The sequence below is a fragment of the Pogona vitticeps genome, chromosome 3, assembly GCF_051106095.1.
Source record: "Pogona vitticeps strain Pit_001003342236 chromosome 3, PviZW2.1, whole genome shotgun sequence".
Lineage (NCBI taxonomy): Eukaryota > Metazoa > Chordata > Lepidosauria > Squamata > Agamidae > Pogona > Pogona vitticeps.
In genome coordinates, this window is record NC_135785.1 from 245,306,301 (window position 1) to 245,328,473 (window position 22,173).

Here is a 22,173-nt window from a genome sequence, read left to right on the forward strand (position 1 = left end):
GTTTTGTGCTTCTACTCTACATTTATTTAATTTAAACACCACCAGTCTCTCCGTGGAGGAAGACCCAAAATGATTCACAATCAGTGAAAACAATATAATAAACCTTGCTTGATGTCCAGTAGCTTAACCCTTAAAAAATTAGAAGCATACTGTACAGCTATTTAAAGATATCCAATGTGGCGTAATGGATAACGATGAACTAGGACTCAGGAGGCCTGGGTTCAAATCCCTGCTCAGCTATGGAAACTCACTAGGCTGTAGAACTGGTAAAACCACTCCTTAAAACTTACTGAACTTGCAAACCCTATCAGGGTTACTATAAATTGGTTCCAATTTGACAGCATGTAACAACAGATTACAGTGGTGCTGGAGGAGACTCTTGAGAATCCCCTGGACTGCAAAGAGAACAAACATATCCATTTTGAAAGAAATATCTGAGTGCTCACTGGAAGGACAGATCCTGAAGCTGAGGCTCCAATACTTTGGCCATCTCATGAGAAGAGAAGACTCCCTGGAAAAGACCCTGATGTTGGGAAAGTGTGTTTACTGTAATTGGGGAAGGGGATGTTGGAGGACGAGATGGCTGGACAGTGTCATTGAAGCTACCAACATGAATTTGACCCAACTCTGGGAGGCAGTGGAAGACAGGAGGGCCAGGTGTGCTCTGGTCCATGGGGTCACGAAGAGTCTGACACAACTTAACTAAACAACAAAACAACAACGGAATTCCTCTATAAAGTGTCTCACAAATATATAGGCATCACCACTTTCTTTTTGAGAATGGCTGTTTTGCTTTTAAAGATCGGCCCTTAAACCATTATTCATAATCATGTGCCATCAAGTCAGTTTTGGCTTATGATGACCCTTTCCAGGGTTTCCTAGGCAGAGAAGACTTGGAAGTCATTTCCCATTCCCTTTTTCTGGGGGTGACCTCAGAATGTGCAGCTCTGCCCAAGGCCACACAAGATAGCTGAGGCCCTCTGAGGAATTGAATTCCCAATCTCTGGCTCTGCAACTAGATAACTAAACCACTGAGCTATCCAGCCAGCTAATCATCATTGTGTTGTTGCCATCTTAGAAGTACAGAGCTAGAAAGGACCCTATGGCCCACTGAGTTCAGCTCCTGATAAGGAGGCACAAGGGGAAAATGAACTCCCAACCTCTAGCTCTGTAGCCAAATACCTAAATCACTGAATCATCTAGCATTTTTCCCCCTAGAACCATCCCACATGTCTACTAACAGGTGTGCATCCAACACTAAATTTGCGAGGGACCTACGATAGAGTTACAAACACACATATTCCTTTGAATGTACGTCCCATCTCTCACAATTTTACAACTGCAGCTGGCCATGGCAAACATTTTCCTCCCTTGAGACTTTTAAAGCAAACATTTGAGGAGGAGAATACAGCTGGGCCTGCTCCTCAACCCAAAAGATGAGGCGTTTTACTACACCCCACGCCGCCTCCTCCCCCTCAGCTACCGGGGGGGGGGGAAGGGAGGCCCCACCTCACCGCCAACGAGGGATTGGCACGGTCCCGCCTTTCAGCCTCGGGCGCCCTCGCCCTGATTAGCCGAGCGTGCAGTCATTCAACCCGGTGCCTCTTTTCTCCAGGTGAGGGCTGTTCTCCTGGAGTTGCGCTCCTACTGCCTACTCGAGTGCGTCCTGTACCAATCCCGGAAAAAGGAGTGGAGTCATAATGCACATTTTAAACCCTTGGTTCTGAGGGGATCCGATCGGCGAGGCAAGGGCTTGGTGTTTGGGGACGATGCCTTTACGCAACCTGCGGAGTCAAAGGGTCAAGGCCGGCTCTTGCTAACCACCGTAGCGCCCAGTCCACAATGAATCGGGCCCCTCGAGGCGGGATAGACTTGAGTTTTCTAAACGAGGAGGAAGCGAAGCAGATTTTCCAAGTCTTGGAGCGGGACGCACAGCTGAAGAAGGCAGAAAAAGAGAGGATCAGGTACCTTGATTTGGCTTAATCCCTCCGCTTTTTGCATGCGTTTCCTTCTTGACGTGCTTGGAGTTCAGGAGCTGCAAAAGTGTTTAGGAGGCGGCGCAAAGTGTAGGAAGGAGGACACGCGGAGAAAAAAAATCCTGCGGTGTAGATCTTTACGTGATAACAACTGTTTTAATCTCGCCTCGATCCCAAGCACCAAGGAATTAATGGATCAAACTTTTTATTTGTGCGCCTGCAGCTAAGTTTGCTTCCACTCCTGTTTAGTCTTACTTCAGTTTGTGAACTTTATAATCTTTGCACAAGATTGTAGAGTCACAAGATTACACAAAACATATTTGAGGATTTTAATGGAAACTGGTTTCTCAATTGCTATTTATTTATTTTGCAAGAGAGGTAGTTCTTGTTAACAAACACCTTGACCTTGAAGCAGATATGTTGATATCTCAGCTAATGGTGGAGAGGGAATAATTGGAGATACTGTAATCAGTTTGCCAATGCTCAGACACTGATTTTTATTTTCAATTACTGTTTAATTAATTTGAGGGCTGGATGCTGAAATTCAAAAGATGTACTTAAAATAAAGGCAATCTGGATTTGAAAAGAACAGCAGCATTGATTGCAACTTTCTGTAATCTGCCACTTTCCACATGAGTTGGACTACAACTTTTATTCTCAGCCAGCATGGCTGAAAGGCTGGTGAAAGATGTGATCTGAAATAACTGGAGGGTGCCAGGTTTTTTAAAAAGATGTATTAGACTATTAGAGTCTATCTTGGATGCAATTCTGGGAAAACAACTGTTGGCGGGACATCCTTCTCTGTGAACTCAAATGGGATTCCGTGGGCCTTTCCCTGAGCCACTTATATGGAATGTACACACCACTAGGAGGTATGTTTAATTAAAAAATAATGAAGCTTTATTTCAAAGAAAGGGCAATCATCAGCATGAGCCATCAAGTCAATTCTGACATGGTGATCCTTTTCAGGGTGTTCCATACTCTTCTTCTGGGAGGCGCTCTGGGACAAGACACCGTGGGGAATCAAACTCCTAACCTCTGGCTTCGCAACCAGATACAGTACCTAAACCACTGAACTAGAAATCATAGGTTATACTAACTCCAAGCACTTTGACCTAATTATAAGCCAGGTATGTGCATAAACTGGCATGCTCATAATTTGACCTTGGTGTGCCAAGACAAATCACTGTAAATGTCAGTGTCAAAACCACATCTTGTGCAACTGTATGAAAGCACAGACCTGGCTTAACTTGGTCTGGGGCAGGTGTATGACAAGATCATCTCTCCAGTTCCCATGTGCTGAATTGTTTGTGAGGCTCAACTTTGACAGTGCAATTCTGTACATACATACTGAGAAGTCAGTCCCATTGAGTTAAGTGCAGCTTGCTGCTAGGTAAGCAAGTATACCACTTAAGCTTTTGCAACCTTCCTGTGCACAGATCCTTGAAAATCAGTCCTATTTACATGATGAAGTTTATTGCAGACATCTATAGGAACATATATATGAGATATATTTACCTATGAAAATAATCTTAATCATTTGTCTGTCTCCTGTTATGTAGGAGACACATCTGAACTTTGTTAACATGAGTCACAGAATTAAAATCAGATATGCCGGGTACATTGGGAGTTTAGGGATCAGCTTCCCTCTAAAATAGATTTGAGAAGTTGTGTGCAATTCTTGTTCATGAGGTTTGTGTATTGTACCAGGCTGATGTTGACACAAAAGAAAAAAAAATACTGTCAGAAGACTGTCCAGCTATTTCCTGAGTTTAGTTGCTCTTTTAAGCTTGCTCACAAGATACGTGTTTTTCTCCCTGGAGGACTTTGCCCTGTATAACTTGCATGACACATAAGGCATTGAAGCTGTTGTTGCACCATTAGTAACTGGAATGGGGTGTACTGCTGGACCTTTGGGAGAGGGGTCTTAACTTGGGGTAGAGTGGGGCAAGGAGCCTCGTGGCGCAGTGGTTAAAACGCTGTACTGCAGCTAAAACTGTGCTCACGACCTGGGGTTCAAATCCCAGGTAGCCGGCTCAAGGTTGACTCAGCCTTCCATCCTTCCGAGGTTGGTAAAATGAGTACCCAGCTTGCTGGGGGGCAATGTGTAGCCTGTATAATGAAATTGTAAACCACCCGGAGAGTGCTTGTAGCGCTATGGGGCGGTATATAAGTCCAATAAATAAATAAATAAGGAGCTTCCTTAGTTTGATTAGAAAAAAAAATCTTATTCTTGAAATAAAGATAATCTAGACTAATGTTTGGAGGGAAGCAAAATGCATATCCACCATGCATCACTCCTCTGAAGTGAGATGGGGTGGCAGACTTCAGGTTTATCAAATCTGCATTGTGCTTTTCTGGTGTCAACTCCAGATCCATCCAGCAAAATTGTTCAGCATGTTCAGTATCGGAACTGAGCTGTGTTTTATGATGTGAATGATAACAGGTCTGAGAACGAAGTCCTGTGAAGAATGTTTGGGGATGAGTGGGTACATTATGTTGAGCCTGGAGAAAAAAACAGTTGACAAGTTACAGAATAGTCATGTTCAAATATGTAAAGTTCTGTTGCGTGGAACATATTGCAAGCTGATCTGGAGGAAGTCAGTTTTCAAACAGCAAGATAAGAGAATTCAGCTAATTTAACCTTCAGAACACGGCCCAAGAGCCCGGAAAACCCACAACAACCAATTAAACTAAACATTAGGAGGAACTTTCTTGGTGATAAGAAAAGTTCAGTAGTAAAACAGACTGTCTCAGAAAATGGTGGACATTTGAGGCTTTTAAACAAGTTGAATGACCATGTGTCAAGGATGCTTTATCTGGGATTTCCTAAATGGGTAAAAGATGGGCTAGATTGAGCCTGATAGAAGAGATCCCTTCCAACTCAGTAATTCTGTGATTCCTTTCTCATAGAAATTCATCCTTGGTTACACCAAGCTTTTAGTTAAGCTTTCTAAATGGAGAAAAAATATTTGGTGCGAGTCAGAAACCCTTGCTGATCTACTGCATATCATCAGACATTTAGATGTATCTTCTGCCTATTCCAAGAGGTTAGAAAAGGTACTTTCTTGGTCTGTAATACCCAGAATCCCCCAGCAAGAACTGGCCAAGCTTGCTAGGGGAGTTCTGGGAGCTGTGCTCCAAAAGCATAACTCTTCCAAGTTCTACTTTGCAGTGGATTATTGATTCTTTACTGAGCACACAGTGAATAGATCACACTCTATACAATCTTATTATGCCCTCATTCACTTAAGGAATGAGGGCATAATAAAGGGATTGGCTGCAGACATGTCACAACATTTTCTTGTCGCCTTCAGATTTTCTCCTTGACTTTGAGAACAACGATTGACTCAGCCTAGGATTTTCACTTGTGGCAAATGAAGGCACAGGCAAATTCAAGATGGGATTATTTGGCCAGTTTTTGTCCATCGATCTTGTTTTGTTTCTGTTGGTAGAAAAGAAATTGTGTAATGCATAAATGCACCATCACAACAAGTCCACATGCAGCATCACATTACAGTTGCATAGCTTACTGAAAAGCGTTTGTGTTATGTGCCATTGAGTCAGTTCAGACTTAGCAGTGATCCTAGTTGAGCTTCTTAAGTGAGTGAGGTATTTAAAGAGTGGTTTTACCAATGCCACTTGCCCAGTGAGTTTCCACAGCCAAGTGTGGATTTGAATCCAAGGCTCCTGCGTCCTAGTATTGGTGTCTTACCCACTGCACTGATTCTCAGTGTGAAGCAGAGTCTTGTGTAATCACTCTTATTATTTTCCACTCAGAAGTAAACCATGTTGCATTCAGTGTAACTTGCCCTGTAAGAGTGTCTACAGCAGGACTCAGGGCCCGTAACAGTCCTGAGGCAGCAGTTCCCAAACTTTTCAGCATTACACTCCCTTTATTTTTGAGAAATCCTCACCTCCTAGCTACTTCTTTGTCATCGCCCAACTTCTTTTAACCAAAAAATTGACAAAAGTACCATCTACACATACACACCTCAGAGGAATACACACCACCCAGTGGGAGCCAGCACCTTGAGGCAAAAAGATAACATTCCACTCCAGTTATACGCATAAAATCTGACTGGAGTAGCAGTTGACTCTTACTTCGGCACTGGTGACAATCCTGCATTTTTCACTGTACTGGGGGCATCAAGCCAGCATACGTGGGTACAAGTAGAGGGAGCTTGTGGATCATGCGAGGGGTATGCCCTGCCAATTTTTGGCAACCTTTTGTTTGGTCATTTGGGGCACACACAAGACTGTATTACACACTGCCATGTCCACCAACACTTTGCCACTACTCTGGGCTTCGTTGTATCTAATAGTGGGACTGGCTATGATTGCAGCCCCAATTGTACTGTGGCAATTGAGAATGGATTTTTGCCAGTCTGCCCTCATGTTAAGCCAGTCAGTGTTAGGAGATAATGTTTACCATGCCTAGCAAATGCCCACATGTCCTTAGCTGTCTTCTCCAGTGTAGAAATTTCGTTTGTCAAAGTGATGTCTGGTTCTCAAGCCAAAGGAAAGGAATGCTTCTCCCATGCAGTTATTGTACTGTATATGGTGTTATTTCATTTTAGTGTTTCGTAAGCTGGCATAGAAAGTGACCTTATTGATTGGCATAGTATAAGTTATTTTTATCTATAATAATCAAAAAGTGTGCTGCTTATATACCGCCCCATAGTGCTTCAAGCACTCTCTGGGCAGTTTACAATTTAATTATGCAGGCTACACATTGCCCCCCCCCCCAAAAGCAAGCTGGGTACTCATTTTACCGACCTCGGAAGGATAGAAGGCTGAGTCAGCCTTGAGCCAGCTACCTGGGATTTGAACCCCAGGTCGTGAGCGCAGTTTTAGCTGCAGTACAGCGGTTTAACCACTGCGCCACGAGGCTCTCTTATAATAATTATAATTAATTATAATTATATAATCATTTGTATATATACATAAAAGTCACTGCTGGTTTCCATCATTTTGTCTTCCTCTCGAAAATGGCTGAGAAACCTGTTGGCCTACAGCTCCCTTCATCCCTGGCTATCGGCCCTGCTTGCTGGATTAACAGAGTCCGCAGCAGCTACCCCTGGATGATGAGATGATCCCAGAGAATTAAGCAAGATTCAGCTGTAATTATTCTTAGATATAATTTCAGTGGTTTAGGTATCTGACTGCAGAGCCGACATAAAAAGCTTTACAGTATGTATTGTTTGTAGATAGAGATTTAGGCATACGTGTGTATATATATGTCTATGTATGTGTATGGATATGTGTACTGTACATATATTTTTAAAAAATGAAGAAGAAAAAAAGAACAGGATGCTAGGCTCTGCTAGGCTACATCAGCTTCAGCTTAGGCCTTTCTCTTAGGTATCTGTCAGATATAGGGTTGCCAGATACATTGGTACCAAAAGGAGGACATAGAAAGACAAAAAGGAGGACAAAGGAGGACATATTGAATATTTCATTTGAATCATTCCAGATTAAACCCACAATCAATACAATTTTATTACAATAGCTGCCAATAAATGTCTCTTAGTGAACCAACCAAGAAACAGTCATGTAAAAAATTATAAATAAATTCAATGGAGGCTTTTTTTCAAAATACCAGGGGTGGGCGGGCAGGTGGTGGAGGCGAAAGCCAGGGGGAAGGGGGTCCTTCCACCTCTCCCCCTCCCATCCAAAATTATAGCATAAAATATGCAAAAGCCTGACATTTTATCTTTGCCTGCCTGACGGAGGACATTAGGCTAAAAAGGAGGACATGTCCTCCTTTTGCCTGATATCTGGCAACCCTAGTCAGATAAGATTCCCAAAATGGAAAATTCTAGAAATTATAGTTTAAAAAAATGGCACATGCCAGTGGTCCAAACTCTCTTGCCTAATTATGCTAGAATGGATAATTTAATTAAATAATCCATAAGTGAAAAAAAAAGTAGGTTATTCGATATAAAAACACAGGAACTGCAGAGTGCATGGTATTTTACCTGCTAAAATGCTCCCAGGAACACAGGAACTTTACCCTCACTAGAGGCACCGTCAGTCCATCGGCAGTGCCGTACAGAAGATTCGGCGGGATTCCATACAGCGAGAGGTACTGCTCCTGCGAGCTGCATGGAGCAGGGGTCACACTCTCACATGATTTTGTATTGTTCATTCTCCACAGAAATACCTAGATTTGTTCTTGTTAAAGAAGAGGTTCGGATTTTGACACGCTGAGGCATATTTTGTCAACAGGACAGTCATATATAGTGGCAAGTGTAGCGGCCTTTTTGAACCAGATAGTGAGGAGCTGGATAATGAATTTGTAGATTCATTTAATAGTTTTTACCCTGTATGTGTGTTTTTTGTGAATGCTATTGAAGGGATTAACTGACTGACTGCAGAGCAAGAGGTTGGGAATCCAATTCCCCACTGAGCCTCCTGGGAGAAGAGCCAGCCTGTGTAGGCACGGGCAGTCCCAGGGCACCCCCAGAAGAAGGGAATGGTAAACTGGTTATGAGTACTCTCAACCTACAAAACACCATAAATCGGAATAGACCTGAGGGCACATTGTTGTTAAACCATTATTATCGTAAAGAACGGAAATCAAAGCATAATAGCTTTTAATCCTGTTGAGTTCTCTAAGCCAGTGGTCTCCAACCTTTTCCGAACCGCGGACTGGTTGGGGGGGTGGGGGTTGGGGGAGGGGAGCAGGATCCCCCATGCTCATGGATGGGCAGGGCACACTCACGGATGAGTGGGGTGTGCTTGTGCGCATAGGCGGGGCACCCATGCATGCGTGTGGGCGTGCGTGCGGGGGGGGGGCGGGAGGTCTGTCTCCGTGGCCGGGTCCTGCCAAGACCATGGACTGGCACAGGACCGCAGACCGGGGGTTGGAGCTCTATGGGACTGCACAGTGAAGCCTGGATATACACACTGTATCAATGTTTAATTTTATTCCCAGGTAAATTTGCTCCAGACTAAGCCTCCCAAATTTTGAGAGATACCCACCCAATCCAGCCTTGCCAGGCAATACTCTGGCCTTTTTAAAAAAAAATGCCATGTCCTGACCCTGCTGCAACCATTGTAGAGATAATATTAGCCACAATTATAGATAGACTGAGTATGAGAAGAACCTATGGCTAGCCTTCTGGCAGGCTTGTATTTGCAGCAGAGGTGAGATTTGATTGTCTCATGCTGTTGCCTGCTCCATAACAGTAAGTGATAATGCCAGATCCACTGAAACATCACACTGAGCTACTAATTATCTATAGGACAGAAGCAGAACTATGTTGTGGTGTGTGCTGGCACATCCTCTGAAGAAGGTTGTCTTTTATCCCTAACCACAAGAATGTAAATATGCCCATTCTCTGCCTCCTTTGGACAGCAGTTGTATGTTGAACGAGGATGCTCATTTGATTAGTCAGATTCACGCCATTACCTCAGCAGCCACGTGCCTTAGAATAGACTTTGCCTTCTACAGCACAAACCAAATAAAAGAGGGTGTTTTCAAGCAGCATGTTTTTCATCAACACCCAGTATTGTTTTTTACACCGTAACCTGTCTGAGAACTAGAGTAGACTTGTTTTGAACTAAAAAGAAATTATATTTAAAAAAATTAAATTAAAAAATTTAAATTTTAAAAACATTTTTTTAAAATTTAAATGGTTACATTGTGATTTAAATTGATTTGATTTTTAAGAAATCATTGGGCTGAGACAATCTCCGCAGCATTTAAGAAACATACAAGGTAGTTAAAAGTTATATAGGTACCTAGATAATTCTTTCTCAGTAGCTTTGAAAGATGCTGAATGCTTTCCTTTTTATTGGTTTTAGAAAAACAATAAAAAGGTTTGCATTTTCAATTCACTTGGCCAGTTATGGTTTGTGTTCGCTCTTCATTTCCTGGTGAATGAACTGTAATTTGATGGTTTGGATGAAATGACAAACTGCTTTGTTGGAGGAAGGGATTGAGGTGGGTACCTTTGAGGAGGAGAGGAGCACTTGCACATGTCTTGGTACTCTTAAAGATACATAGTACCAAGCTATTTGAACCAACCTGTTCTGTGAACCCTTGTTAGAACAATAGGGTTAACAAGGCACACACCTAAAGAGAGGTTCATTCATGTGCACGTTTGTGCATGCAGTTAAGAAAAATAAAACAAAACATTTTGCTTACTAGAATGTTAGCCTTGCAAAACTATGTAATGTCCCTCTGTTTTTAGTGGCTGTACTGCTAAGAAAAAAAACAGAAGTGTGGGGAAATGCAAAAGAGATGTGTGTAATGATGTGTGGCATGGGGAAAAAGTGAGAAAGCAATCTTTGCAAATCATCCAGGCTGGTGGCTATCACAATACCTTTCAATAGCCAATTCCACAGTTCAGATATATGCTGTATGGAGATGCACTCTGTGTAGTTTTCTCAAACATTCAATTTCAGTATATCAGCCAGGTTCTAATAATCGTAGAATTGCAGAGCTGGAAGGAATCCCGTGGATCCTCAAGGCCAGCTCCTGTTCAGGAGCACAGTGGGGAGTGGAACTCTCAGCCTCTGGCTCCACAGCCAGGTATCTAAACAGTAAACTATACAGAAGATCACAAGGTATTCTATTGGCTCCAAACAATTATTTTTACCCCTAGTTAAAGTAGTGCACATGTAATATTTTTATTAGCTTGTGAATACACTGATGACCAATCCCTGAAGCTTCTTTAAGCAGATGACAGTGCTAGCATGGGGAGATGGGGGAAGCTTCCTTCCTTCCAGAGATGAGAGGCAGTGGTAGAATATATTTGAGGAGAGAAGGAGGAGTGATTTTAGTTGGAACCAGAAGAGGGAAAGGTCTCTATAAATATGTGTTTATCCATATATATAGCAGTAGGTAGGGTTCCTTTCGTGGAACATTTGAGCATTCAGCCAGGAAGCAGGTGGTGCATCACGGCCTCTCCCAATTTGAAGAGAACCTTGTCCAGCAGGCCGAGGCAAAGAGGCAGTCCCGAAATCAGCATAATCAGGGAGCTGGACAGGGGACAAATTGTATATGTCTTCAGTGTGGAAGGGATTGTCACTCTTGAATTGGCCTTCTCAGCCACACTAGCCGCTGTTCCAAGTCCTCCATACAGAGCTTGTCACCATAGTCTGTCGAGACTGAAGGATGCCTAATCTAAATATAACGGTTCCTTTCAGTTCCATGGGCATGGTCTTAAAATCATAGTAAGAAAAGCCAAGAAGTTGTTGTAGGTAAAGAATAAAACTTGTGTGGTACAAATGTCCCCACTCCTCTGGTTTCTAAAGTTTGCTGTATTTGATGTTTTGATAGCAACTTGCAAGAGGAGATTGCACAGTGGGTGCTCCGAGAAGGTAAAAGACCTTAACCTTTGTGGGGTTTTTTGAGGCCAAGGAAAACTGTTTCCATCCACTTTCTTTCCTCTCCTTCTACAAATAAAAGGCTGGTATAAGGGAATGGAGGTGCATTCCCACAATACTACCTATTTGTTTGTACACAGCATCTCCGAAAGCAAACAATAGGGAGTAATTACCCACCAGAGGAATACAGCCAAGGTTCCAGAGTATTAAATGAATCTCTTGGTGAGTGGAAGTGATTCCTGTTGCTTATCAATAGTCTTTTGAGAAGCATTTGTTCCCCAGAGGTTGGTTTCACACCACAGATAGAGTCTTGTTTCCCCAGACTCATGCTCTGAGATGTTCGGAGCCATCCTTTTGTCATTTAATGGCTTCCCTATTTTTGTGAGGGCACAGCCTTTGCACAGACAGAAGCAAGCTACAGTACAAGGATATCTTTTATCACAAACTTTACAGAGGTTCATGGTGAGAGGAAGCGGAAAGAAAGGAAAACCAAGGTATTTTAGCCATAAAACTAAATGATCATTTTAGCTTTGTACAGACTTCTTAGTTTTCTGCAAATAGTCATTCTCCTTATTCTCTAAATGAATTGCTTACAGAGCATTCCCATTTTGAGTTTCATTGTGCACCCCACCAGCACCTCCTGCACTGCCGGCAGGACCAGGGTCCCACAGGAATAACTCCTTGGGCTCCAGCTCAGTTTTTTTTTTTCAGAACAGATTTTATTAGTAGTGCAGCATCACTTCCTCCTACCTTCCTCCCCCCAATAGGTCTGCATCATAGCCTTTAAACTCTTGGGCACTGTGATAAACGGGACGAGAGCATAGAGGCTCTCATAGGAGTGCCTCCATTTCCTTATACCTTATATGTCGTTTTTTTTTTAAAGAATAATTTCTTTATATTGACCCAGTTGTGGTTCTTCAGGAAAATAGCCCTTGTTTTGGGGAAGTTTACTTGCCAAATTAGAAAATATGGGGGAACAGAGTAGACAAATGAGTGTTCTTTTGAAAGCAATTAACAAGGTTGGGCACTTGTTTCATTTAGACAGGCCCACTGAAGTAAATAATAAGTTCCTCCTGACAAAGCACGTATCGGGTAATGTAACTGTTGCGCAGTTTGTAATTAACGTTAATTAAAGAGTTGGTTATATTATCTTTGAGATTTTTCATTACAAATTGGGGTGGCGGGACTGTGTAGTTCTACCAACATGTAAGATATATGAAATGTAATTGTGCGCCATTAAGTCAATTCCAACTTATGCTGACCCTTCTCCAGGTTTTCTCGGTATAGAGTACTCAGAGGTTGTTTACCATTCCCTTCTGGCAGTGGTATGGAACTGTGCAGTTTGCCTCAAGACCACACAGGCTGGCTTTTCTCCCACAAGAAATGGTGGGGAATGGAATTCATTCACTGTGACCCTCACGACTTTCTCCCTGGCACTTTCCTGGCAGCCCTTTTTCGACTGCAAGATTTGTATAATCTTTGGGACAAAACACACATATATACACAATAGCTCTGTGGTTAAATATTTTGTAATATATATTTTGAGGAAGCTTCAGCTGTAGAGAAATATTGTATTTTAAAATGAGTGTGACGGACGACCCGGCAGTGTGCCGTCCTCAACGACACAAACCATTGAGGAGGACCATAGCTGCGTAGAGGGGATCCTAGTGGAGACAGGGGAGGAGGGAGGAGAAGAGAAGAAAATGCTGGAAGTCTGCTTGGCAGATGACAAGGGGGAGGAGTTAGATCTGATTGTATGGGAGTAGGAGCTAAAAGAGGGTGCGAGGGCATGAAATTTCAGAGTGTTAACGGGCGAGCAACGGACAGAGACAAAAGACCAAGCAGTACAGGCAGGAGGAGAAGTAGAGCTAAATGATGTGCTGCAACTGGTGAAAGAATTTCCGAATTTACAGACAGGCAGAGCTTTACTTCCGGACCCTCCGGTTGCTAAGTTTGGTGGTGAGAAACTTGAGCCTTTAGAATGGACAGTGGTAGTTTGCCCACGCAATCAGCGTGGGGGAAGGAGGGTGATCCGTCCCAGTCGCTCTTTCAACAAACAGCTGCACGGGGGGGGACTGGGTGAGACACCCATGCTGCGGGACAGTTTGCGTGGTGTAGAGCACACTTTGAGTCCCATGACAGATCGGGAGCGCTTTGGACCAGCCACGATGTGAGGAGCGACCTGTTGACTCCTGATGTGAAGGTTCGCAGTTACAAAATCTTACCTGAGCTAAGCTTATTAGATCCGTTTGAAACCGTTGATGTTGAAATGTCAAAGAATAAAAGAGACTCTGTTAAAGTTTTAAAATCGCCTCCGACTCTCATTCCTGCCCAAACTATGGGGCCACCTGCGGCAAGAGAAGAACCTGATCACAATGAGAAAGCAGAAAGCTGACTGTTGATTATTTAGGAATGTGTTAAATGCTGTAAGCATTCTCCAGGATACACTGCCATTAAATTAAATTCAGAGTAGAGCAATTCTTCCCTAAAGCATACTGAAATTAGACGTGTGTATTTGAAACATACCTGTATGGTCTCTGAGATAAATTCTTATTCTCATTTTAAATTGTTTGCCATCAACTTGATTTCAACTTACTGATGCAAACTTTGCCATGGTTTACTAGGTACAGAGTGGTGAATGGGTTACCATTTCCTCTTCCTAGTGGTTCTCTAGGGCTGTGCAGCTTACCCAAGGCTGCACAGGCTGGTTCTCCTCCCAAGCAGCACACTGGGGAATGAAATTCCTGACCTCTGACTCCACAGCCAGGTACTCAATTCACTGATCTATCAAGCCAACCAGCCACAACGAAGAATATTAAAGGATGCTATTAATCTTATTATTCTTATTTAGTTACATTTCTGTGAGCCAGAATCTTATTAGTGATGCCTGCCAGCACAACGCCAGTGGTGCAGATTTCGGCCATGAATTGCCACAAATTAAGAATTAGACATTGCCGTTTCTTATCGCACTCCAGTCATGCGACTCTGGGTTACAAGATATGCTTACTCTGACTTTTAAACCTGTGGGGATTCACTAAGGAACATTATGCCCCTGGTCCTGTGTGAGCAGAAATCTCCAATATAATCCTGGCCAATATTTGTTTGCTTACTTGCTTGTTTTATATCCTGCTTTTGTTCCAATATAGGGACCACAAGATAACTTACAAAAATATTTTTAAAACAGATGCAGCCTCAACCCCAGTATAGAATATAACAATATAGAAATCTTCTATTGTGTTTTATTTCCAGTGAGCTTAAGGCATCATACATGACAAAACAAGCTGACTCTGGCTTCTGCAAGGGAGCCCCTGAAATCTCTGAAGATATCTATATAATTGCCTCTCACTCTTCTCCAGATTAAACATATCCATCTTGAGTTTCCAGACCCTTTACCATCTCGGTTGCCCTCTTGAAAATGTGGAGTGTGTGATCTTGCCTGTTCAAGAAAATCAGAGGATTTACCAGTGTTTTCCTTCGGCCTTATTCCTGTGCCTTTAATAGTAATGTGACAGAAGGAAAACTGGCAATTACAATCTGAACACATAGGTATTCTCCTAGCAATTACAGCCCTGGTTTCTAATGATCTGCAGCTAGATTAAAGATTTGACAAGATGTCAGACTAGGAATTCTTGTCCTCTCAGAGCACTTGATCTCTAAGAAGCTACAGCTGGGCAATTTGTGTGCACAGAAACTGGAGGGATCATTCAGCTTTCTAAGATCAGATAGCTGCCCTTCAGCAACCCATTAGAAAGCTTTATAAGGTTGCACTTGGCAAAAAATGAAATGAAATAAAAAAAAGGCTGATTGGCCTGTTTTATCTGTCTGGAGGTGGATTCACAAAAGCTAACAGGGGAGATGAAAGATTCGAGTTTAATGCGGACATAATAGCAGCTTAGGGGACAATAGAAGTAAAAATAAAAAAAGGAGGGGAACTATACTAGATCTAATGACATATTGTGTTATAACTTTAGGGTAAATAAATACAGTAAATGATGCCTAGGAACCGCAAGGGATGTGGCCCAGTGGGTGCCAAGCAGAACCAAAGGCATCTATATTTTAGGAATGTAATCTTGTTACGTACTAATTTACAACAGGAGAGCAAACCAGGAAATAAAGTAGGCATATAATGTGAATTCATGAATTCTGGTCCCCTGTTTCCTGAGTTTATAGTTTGTATGCTGCTCCAATATGTGTTCCTTTTGTGTTGCAATTTCAGAATATGATATAATAATAATCTTGCAACTGCAGAACAGGGAGGGACTGTATGGATCATCAAGCCCAGCCCCTGCCAAGGAGGCACAGTGAAGGAATGGAACTCCCAACCTCTGGCTCTGCAGCCAGATACCTAAACCAATACAGTGGTGCCTCGCTTAACGGGCGCCCTGTTTAATGACGAATCTGCATAGCGACAATGTTTTTGTGATCGCATTGCAATGTTTTAAATAGAAAAAAATTGCTTTGTGATGATCGGTACCCTGTTTCGCTTACTGATCATCGCATAGCGATGATTTTCCAACAGCTGATCGGCAATTCCAAAATGGCCACCGGGTAAAAAAAATGGCCACCCGCTGTGTTTTTGCCCGGATTCCTCGCTTACCGGGCAGCGAAAATGGCCGCCGTATGGAGGATTTTCGCTTAAAGGTGAGTTTTAAGCCCATAGGAACGCATTGAAGGGGTTTCAATGCGTTCCTATGGGCTTTTAAAAACTGCATAGCGACAAAATCGCTTTGCAGCGATTTTTGCTGCATGGATTATCGTCGCTATGCGGGGCACCACTGTATATATACAGCTTCCCACCCATACAGATCTGACCACAGTGGGCTACAATTGTACAGGTGTGTGATCAAAATCCATTCAGTGCATTATTATTATTTTAAAGTAATTGAAATTTGGAAGTAGAAGAGTCATCAACTAAACAGTCATGGAAGACAAGTTCAGGAACAGAATCAAACCATTGAAAACAACATACAGTGTTGCGTTGACTTACAACCATAATCCGTTCCAGAAGACGGACGTGACTCGAAACGGTCGTAAGTTGAAGCACCATTTCCCATAGGAATGCATAGGAATATGATTAATCTGTTCCGGCAAAAAAAGCCCCCCCCCAATAAAAATTAAACACTGCAAGCCCCATAGGAATGCGCTGGGACTGCAAAACAACAACAACCCAAAAATAAACAGAGCAAGCCCTGAAGGCACTGGGGCTGCAAAAAACAAAACAAAACCCAAAAATAAACATTGCAGCCTGCCAGGAAGGAGAAAGTGGCAGCGCGGGAGGACCTTTCCTCTGGGATCAGGGCCCCCTCTGCCCCCATGCTGAGGACTGGGACCTGGCAGCGGCAGCAGCCCTGCAGAGGGTGGCAAGGAGCGCCGAGGGACATCCCCGCTGCCACCTCCCCTGGCCGCTGCATCCCTTTCCCGGTACTTTACTGTAAAAGTTAAAATTTTCCCTGACACCTGCTCTAACCGTTGGGGTGAAAGAGCTACAAAGAAGCAGCCTCTGGAGTGAAAGAGCTACAAAGAAGCAGCCTTCCCCACCTTTTCCCCCTGCCTTTTCCTGGTTGTAAGTGGAAGCTCCAGCCGAAAGTCGAAGCAAAATTTTGTGGCTGGAGCTGGTCGTAACTCGAAATGGTCATAAGTAGGGACGGTCGTTAAGTTGAGGCACCACTGTATAAATGAGGAAAGGTGCCAACTAGGAGATCCAGGAAGTTCTAAGGCCATGATGCCATAGACCAGGGGTGTCCAACCTTTCACCTTCCCTGGGCCACATTAGAAGATGAAAATTTGGTTTGGGCCCCACATAAATTTGGTTTGGGCCGCATGGGGGTCAGCCCTAGCCGTCCTCCGCAGCCCCGCTCCAAGCGTGCTTACCGGCAGGTGCGAGCTCAGACAGCAGAGGCTGCCAGCTTTGACTCCAGTGGCTTTATGGGGCAGGGAGGGGGGTCCACCTATTGACGGGGACAGCACAATGCAGTCACACAGCTCCCCTCCCTTCCCGCTCCTTCCTTCCTTCCCTCTCCCCCCCCCCCCACCTTTGTGATGTGCCCTGGCCGCATTCCAGCTGCAAGCGCCGGCAGTGTAAATTGAAACTTTGGAATTTCTTTAAAAATAAAAAATTGCACTGGGTCACATTATGAGACAACCTGGGCCGCATGTGGCCCACGGGCCGCAGGTTGGACAAGCCTGCCATAGACAATGCTGCTGGCATTCTGCCATTTCCAAAGGCATGGACATCTCTATAATGACTGCCAAGAACCAAGGTAACTCAGCAGTAACAAAGTTCTTTATATAAATATTGAGTAATGCAATAAGTTATTATTTAAAAGTAGCACTGTAGCCTCTGCTATGATGACACTCAGCTAGATTCCATGACAGTAATATATTTTGGTGTGTATCAGAATGCATGTGCTTGCTTTTGAGCTACCAATTGTTAGACAGGAGAGGGTGGATCAAGATCCTTGTTGTCTGCCCTAGGCTTACAGGCAGTGGAAGGCTCCAAATGTACTGAATTGTTTAGGAATATACAGTATTTTTAGTGCTTGGGCTAAGAGCATTTGCCATTTTCCAGGGGAGAACAGATATCCTTAAAAAAACACAGCAACAATCAAAACAGCCACACCTAACAGATTTCCATTTAAAAATATCTGTATCTATACTTCTTCATCTGTACAGTGTTGGCCTCGGGGTTGTGTTTCATTTTTTTACACAGTTTTGCACTGGTCTATTCAAATGTAGGCACAGCTGCTTAAGAAGGAATGCAGCTAAGTGGAGGAGTGTCAGGGACGTAAATCAGTTGGACACTCTTTCCTCCTCTAGCTTCAAGAAGTTGACTAATTTTGTTGGCCTGCTTCACCTGATTGGGAAATGCATTGTTTAATAATTGGCACTAAGAGGCACATTGACGCTAGGAAGTAATACAGTGGACCCTTGACTTACAGACGGCTTGACTTACAGACTGTTTGAGTTACAGACTTCTCTGGCCGCAAAATTTAGGTTTGACTTGCAGACTGAGATTTGACTTACAGACCAGAAAAAAACCAAAATGGAACAACAACGGCCTGTTACGGGATTAATCGGTTTTCAATGCACTGTAGGTCAATGGAGACTTGACTTACAGACTTTTTGACTTGAGAACCGCCTTCCAATACGGATTAAGTTCTCAAGTCAAGACCCCACTGTATACTAGTCGTGACTAGTAGCCATTGAGAGCTCTCCCTGAATTTTTGTAAGACCTTTTAAAAACCATTCATCTTAATGGGTGCCCTTATATCCAGTTGATGCTACAGTTTAACCATGCCTTGAAGAAACAGCTCCTTTTATCTGACTTGAATTACGGCTATTCAGCTTTAGAATAGTGGTTGTCTACCTTGCGTCTGCAGATCTTCTTGGACTAAAATTCCCAGAAGCCTTCACCACTGGCTCTGCTGGCCAGGATTTATGGGGGTGGTAGTCCAAGAACATCTGGGGACTCAAGGAACTGACTGTAAGTTCTAGTGTTATGAGAAAAGAAGGAAACTTCATCATCCACTTTCTGCCGATTGTGCCTAATTTTATATGTGTGTCACCATGTTTCACAGCCCCGCCTTCCTGCTCACCTGGCCACTCTGGCAAGGGGGCGGGAGGATGAGTCACCCTGATCAGCTGCAGAGTGGCTGGGCGGGCAGGGGGACGGGGCTGTGACAGCTGGGCTAGTGCTTCAGTTGGGATGCTGAAGATTATGCCAGCCATGCGCACCACACAGTGCATGATAAGTGGTCCGTCTGTCGGATTCTGGGGGTGGGTGTTAATCACGCCAGCCCCCTGTACTGGCGGACTTTATATTTGTATTCAAATCCAAAGTTCCCATCTCTAGTAGGGACTACGACATGAGTCCTCCTTCTTAGGCTTCTCAGTTCCCTCTGAGCTTAGTCTCACAATAGCTAGAGGAGACATGCACTTCTCCAGGAACACTATATTTATGTAAGCTTTTCTTGTTTTATTGCAAAGTAACTGTAGATAGTTTTACTTTGAATGGGTAATTAAGAGCCTTTATCTTTACAAAAAACCTCGCTTTTCTTTTGGAATGATTCCGCTGCCTGGGTTGTTGGACTGTCCTTATGTGTGAGACTGGCTGTGAGGACTGTCATGATGAACATCTGCTTGTCTAGAATTACCACTATAGAACTGGGTATGCTGACTCGTAGTACTGTACATGATGCTTGTAGGGTGGTTGCACCATAGATTTGTGCAGCCTATCAGTCGTCTTATTATCAGTTCCTTTCCATATTATGTCCAACATAGGTTTTGCCTTTTTCACAAAAGCTGTGCCCTGCATTGGCATTTTAATCAGCGCATCAACCACAGCCCCACCATCTCTTTTCAGATCAGCTGCTGCCAAGCTCAGATTATATCACTGGGTACAGTGGATCCTCTACTTATGGAATTAATCCGTATTGGAACAGTGGCTGCAGGTCGAAAAGTCTGTAGGTCGAGTCTTCATTGACTTACAATGTATTGAAAACCAATTAATCTGTAACCGGCCGTTTTTGTTCCATTTTTGTTCTATTTTGTTTTTTTTCTGGTCTGTAGGTCGATTCTCCGGCTGTAAGTCAAACCTAAATTTTGCAGCCAGAGAAGTCTATAACTCAAAAAGTCTGTAAATCGAGCCGTCTGTAAGTCGAGGGTCCAGTGTATGTGAAATTGGGGTCAGTGCCAGTTTGCCTTCACTTGCACTGAATTTCATTTGCCTTTTTAATGCCTGTTCCCTCAGACAGGAGAGAGCATTTTGTAGCTTTTTTAAATCAGTCTTGTTCTGATCATTTAAAATAATTTGCAGGAGGTGGCAATTTTTTTTAAAGAAAGTCTATTTAAAGAACATCTATGATTGAAATTTCCTCTAAATCCCTTTGACTACTACAGTCATCCTGCCAGAACAGTGAGTATTTATCTGAGGAACAGGGAGCATAGATAGAGGTTTGTGGCTTATAATGCAGGATGCTCGGTACGTGGACTCTTCAGATTAGTTTATGGTAATAGTTGCACTGAACCAGTGAGCTGGGCAGGGATGTGAGGGACCCTGATGAGTACTTACACATTATTTAAGTAATAGTGAAGTGTATGTACTCCTCACATGAGGAGAACCTGCTACTCCTACTTCGGTTTACTGTCACTTTCCTCATACAAAAGTGACCCCAGAGTATTTTCTCTTCACAGAGGATGTTCACATGAGCCAAAATGTGTCTGGTTGGGGTGGGGGGTGAGGGAATGGAGTTCTGACTCAATTGGAGAATATCCACAACTACACTAGAAGAAACTTCTTCTGGAATGTCATTTTCACGAGAGGAAGACAAGAGAAAACAGAAAAGGCAAGGCTAGTGCGCTTTCTTCCTTCTTTGTGGAGTACACGTGCTTCCATAATTCTTGAATTGGGCTTTCATGAATAATCTGAATTGGGGGGAGGAAATGTACTCACTGCAAAGCGAAGCGTGCTGCTTATAAGTCCTTCTAAAAGTCACCCATGTGGCCTTTCTCTCTCTCTCTCTCTCTCTCTCTCTCTCTCCCTCTCCTTTCCTTTCCTGACAGACCTATTTTCATATTTGTTCCAGATGTAGCTTTTTTGCTTTGGTAGATTTGGACTTATTGTGAAAATGTAGGTTTTTATTCTGTTTTCCTTATAAGGGATGCTGTGTACAGTGTGAAATCCTACCTCTCTTCTTCTGTGATAGTTACACAGTCCAGGAAATACAGGAGGCAATTCCCTTCTTTCGTACTTAGATTGTCCCCCTTACTTAACTTTCAGCAAGATGCTCTATGCCTGCTCCAGGAGGGCTGTAGAACCTGAACGCAAGGGGTGCCTATCTTAACTTGAAAGCCAACATGTGACTTTTTGTTTTGTTTTGCTGTTCCCACTGTATTATCAAAATTCAGCACTGCTGGGGAGAGGGGTAAAGATGCCAGAATGAGGATGAATGGAACTTGAAGGTGACACATTAGGCAACCCAGTTTGACACAGTTCATTCCTCCTTACCTGTATCACTGATATTAATAATCATATCATATAAATATAAGTATACACTGATATGTAAATCAGAGAACTGCATAGGCAACATCTGCACATCAGAAAACAGGCCTCAGGTTGTGTTGCCCAATTTGATGTTGTGTTAATTAAATACAAGCTATTAAAGACCTTGCAGCTTTGCAGAGTTTCGCAACAGCTACTCCTGCATAAAGGTGGGCATTCTGAGTTTAGTGTGTGAGCAGCAGCCAACACAAAAAAGCAGGCAAAGTGAGGAAATGACTCCCCATTAACAGGCCCAACCTAGGCATGTTTATTCAGATGTAAGCCTTTCCCAGCACAGCTAATAGCTATGCCAAATAAGGGAGTGCTGAATATCTTCACCACTTATGCATTACCTAAAAATACAAAGAAATTCATCACTAAAAAGAGGGCAGAAGACACAGGTTTGCTTACTCTTTGTATACGCTGAGTCTGTCCATTAGTCAAATGCCTTTACTGTGCTTTTAATAGAAATACGGTACATCTCATGAGTCAGTGGAGTGAGGAAGGTTTGCGCCAGTTCACCCAGATCTAAGATGTTTCAGCAGGCCTGTTGTTAATGCATTATGTACTGTATTGTTAAATCACTTCCAAACCATAGTAACTCTAACAGAGGGGTCAAGGTATGCATAGCGCTCAGGGAGTGGTTTACCATTGCCTTTAGTTGAGTCCTAGCACTATCAATAAAATGGCAGAGTAGTTACTCTGCTTGTTTTGGCCTGCTTAACAGCAGAAGAGAAAGCAGAAGGTAGCAAATTGAGGCTGTTCCAACTTCTTCCAAAAATCTGTGTTCAAGGCAGGGGCTTCTGGGTAAGCATTCTG

At 43.2% G+C, this 22,173-nt stretch overlaps 1 protein-coding gene across 3 annotated transcripts in view; it reads left to right on the forward strand.

Moving 5' to 3' along the window:
* Positions 1-22,173, forward strand: part of EXPH5 (exophilin 5) — an 80,794-nt gene that overhangs the window by 12,580 nt on the left and 46,041 nt on the right. Inside the window, exon 1 of one of the 3 annotated variants that reach the window (XM_072993664.2) lies at positions 1,581-1,964. The exons of 1 other annotated variant lie outside the window; for it this stretch is intronic. In XM_072993664.2, coding sequence (XP_072849765.2) covers positions 1,843-1,964 — 122 coding nt within the window. In that variant the 5' untranslated portion in view covers positions 1,581-1,842. Of the gene's footprint in view, positions 1-1,580; positions 1,965-22,173 lie in introns of those variants that run through there. One more of the 3 variants, XM_020803150.3, reaches the window with a different exon arrangement.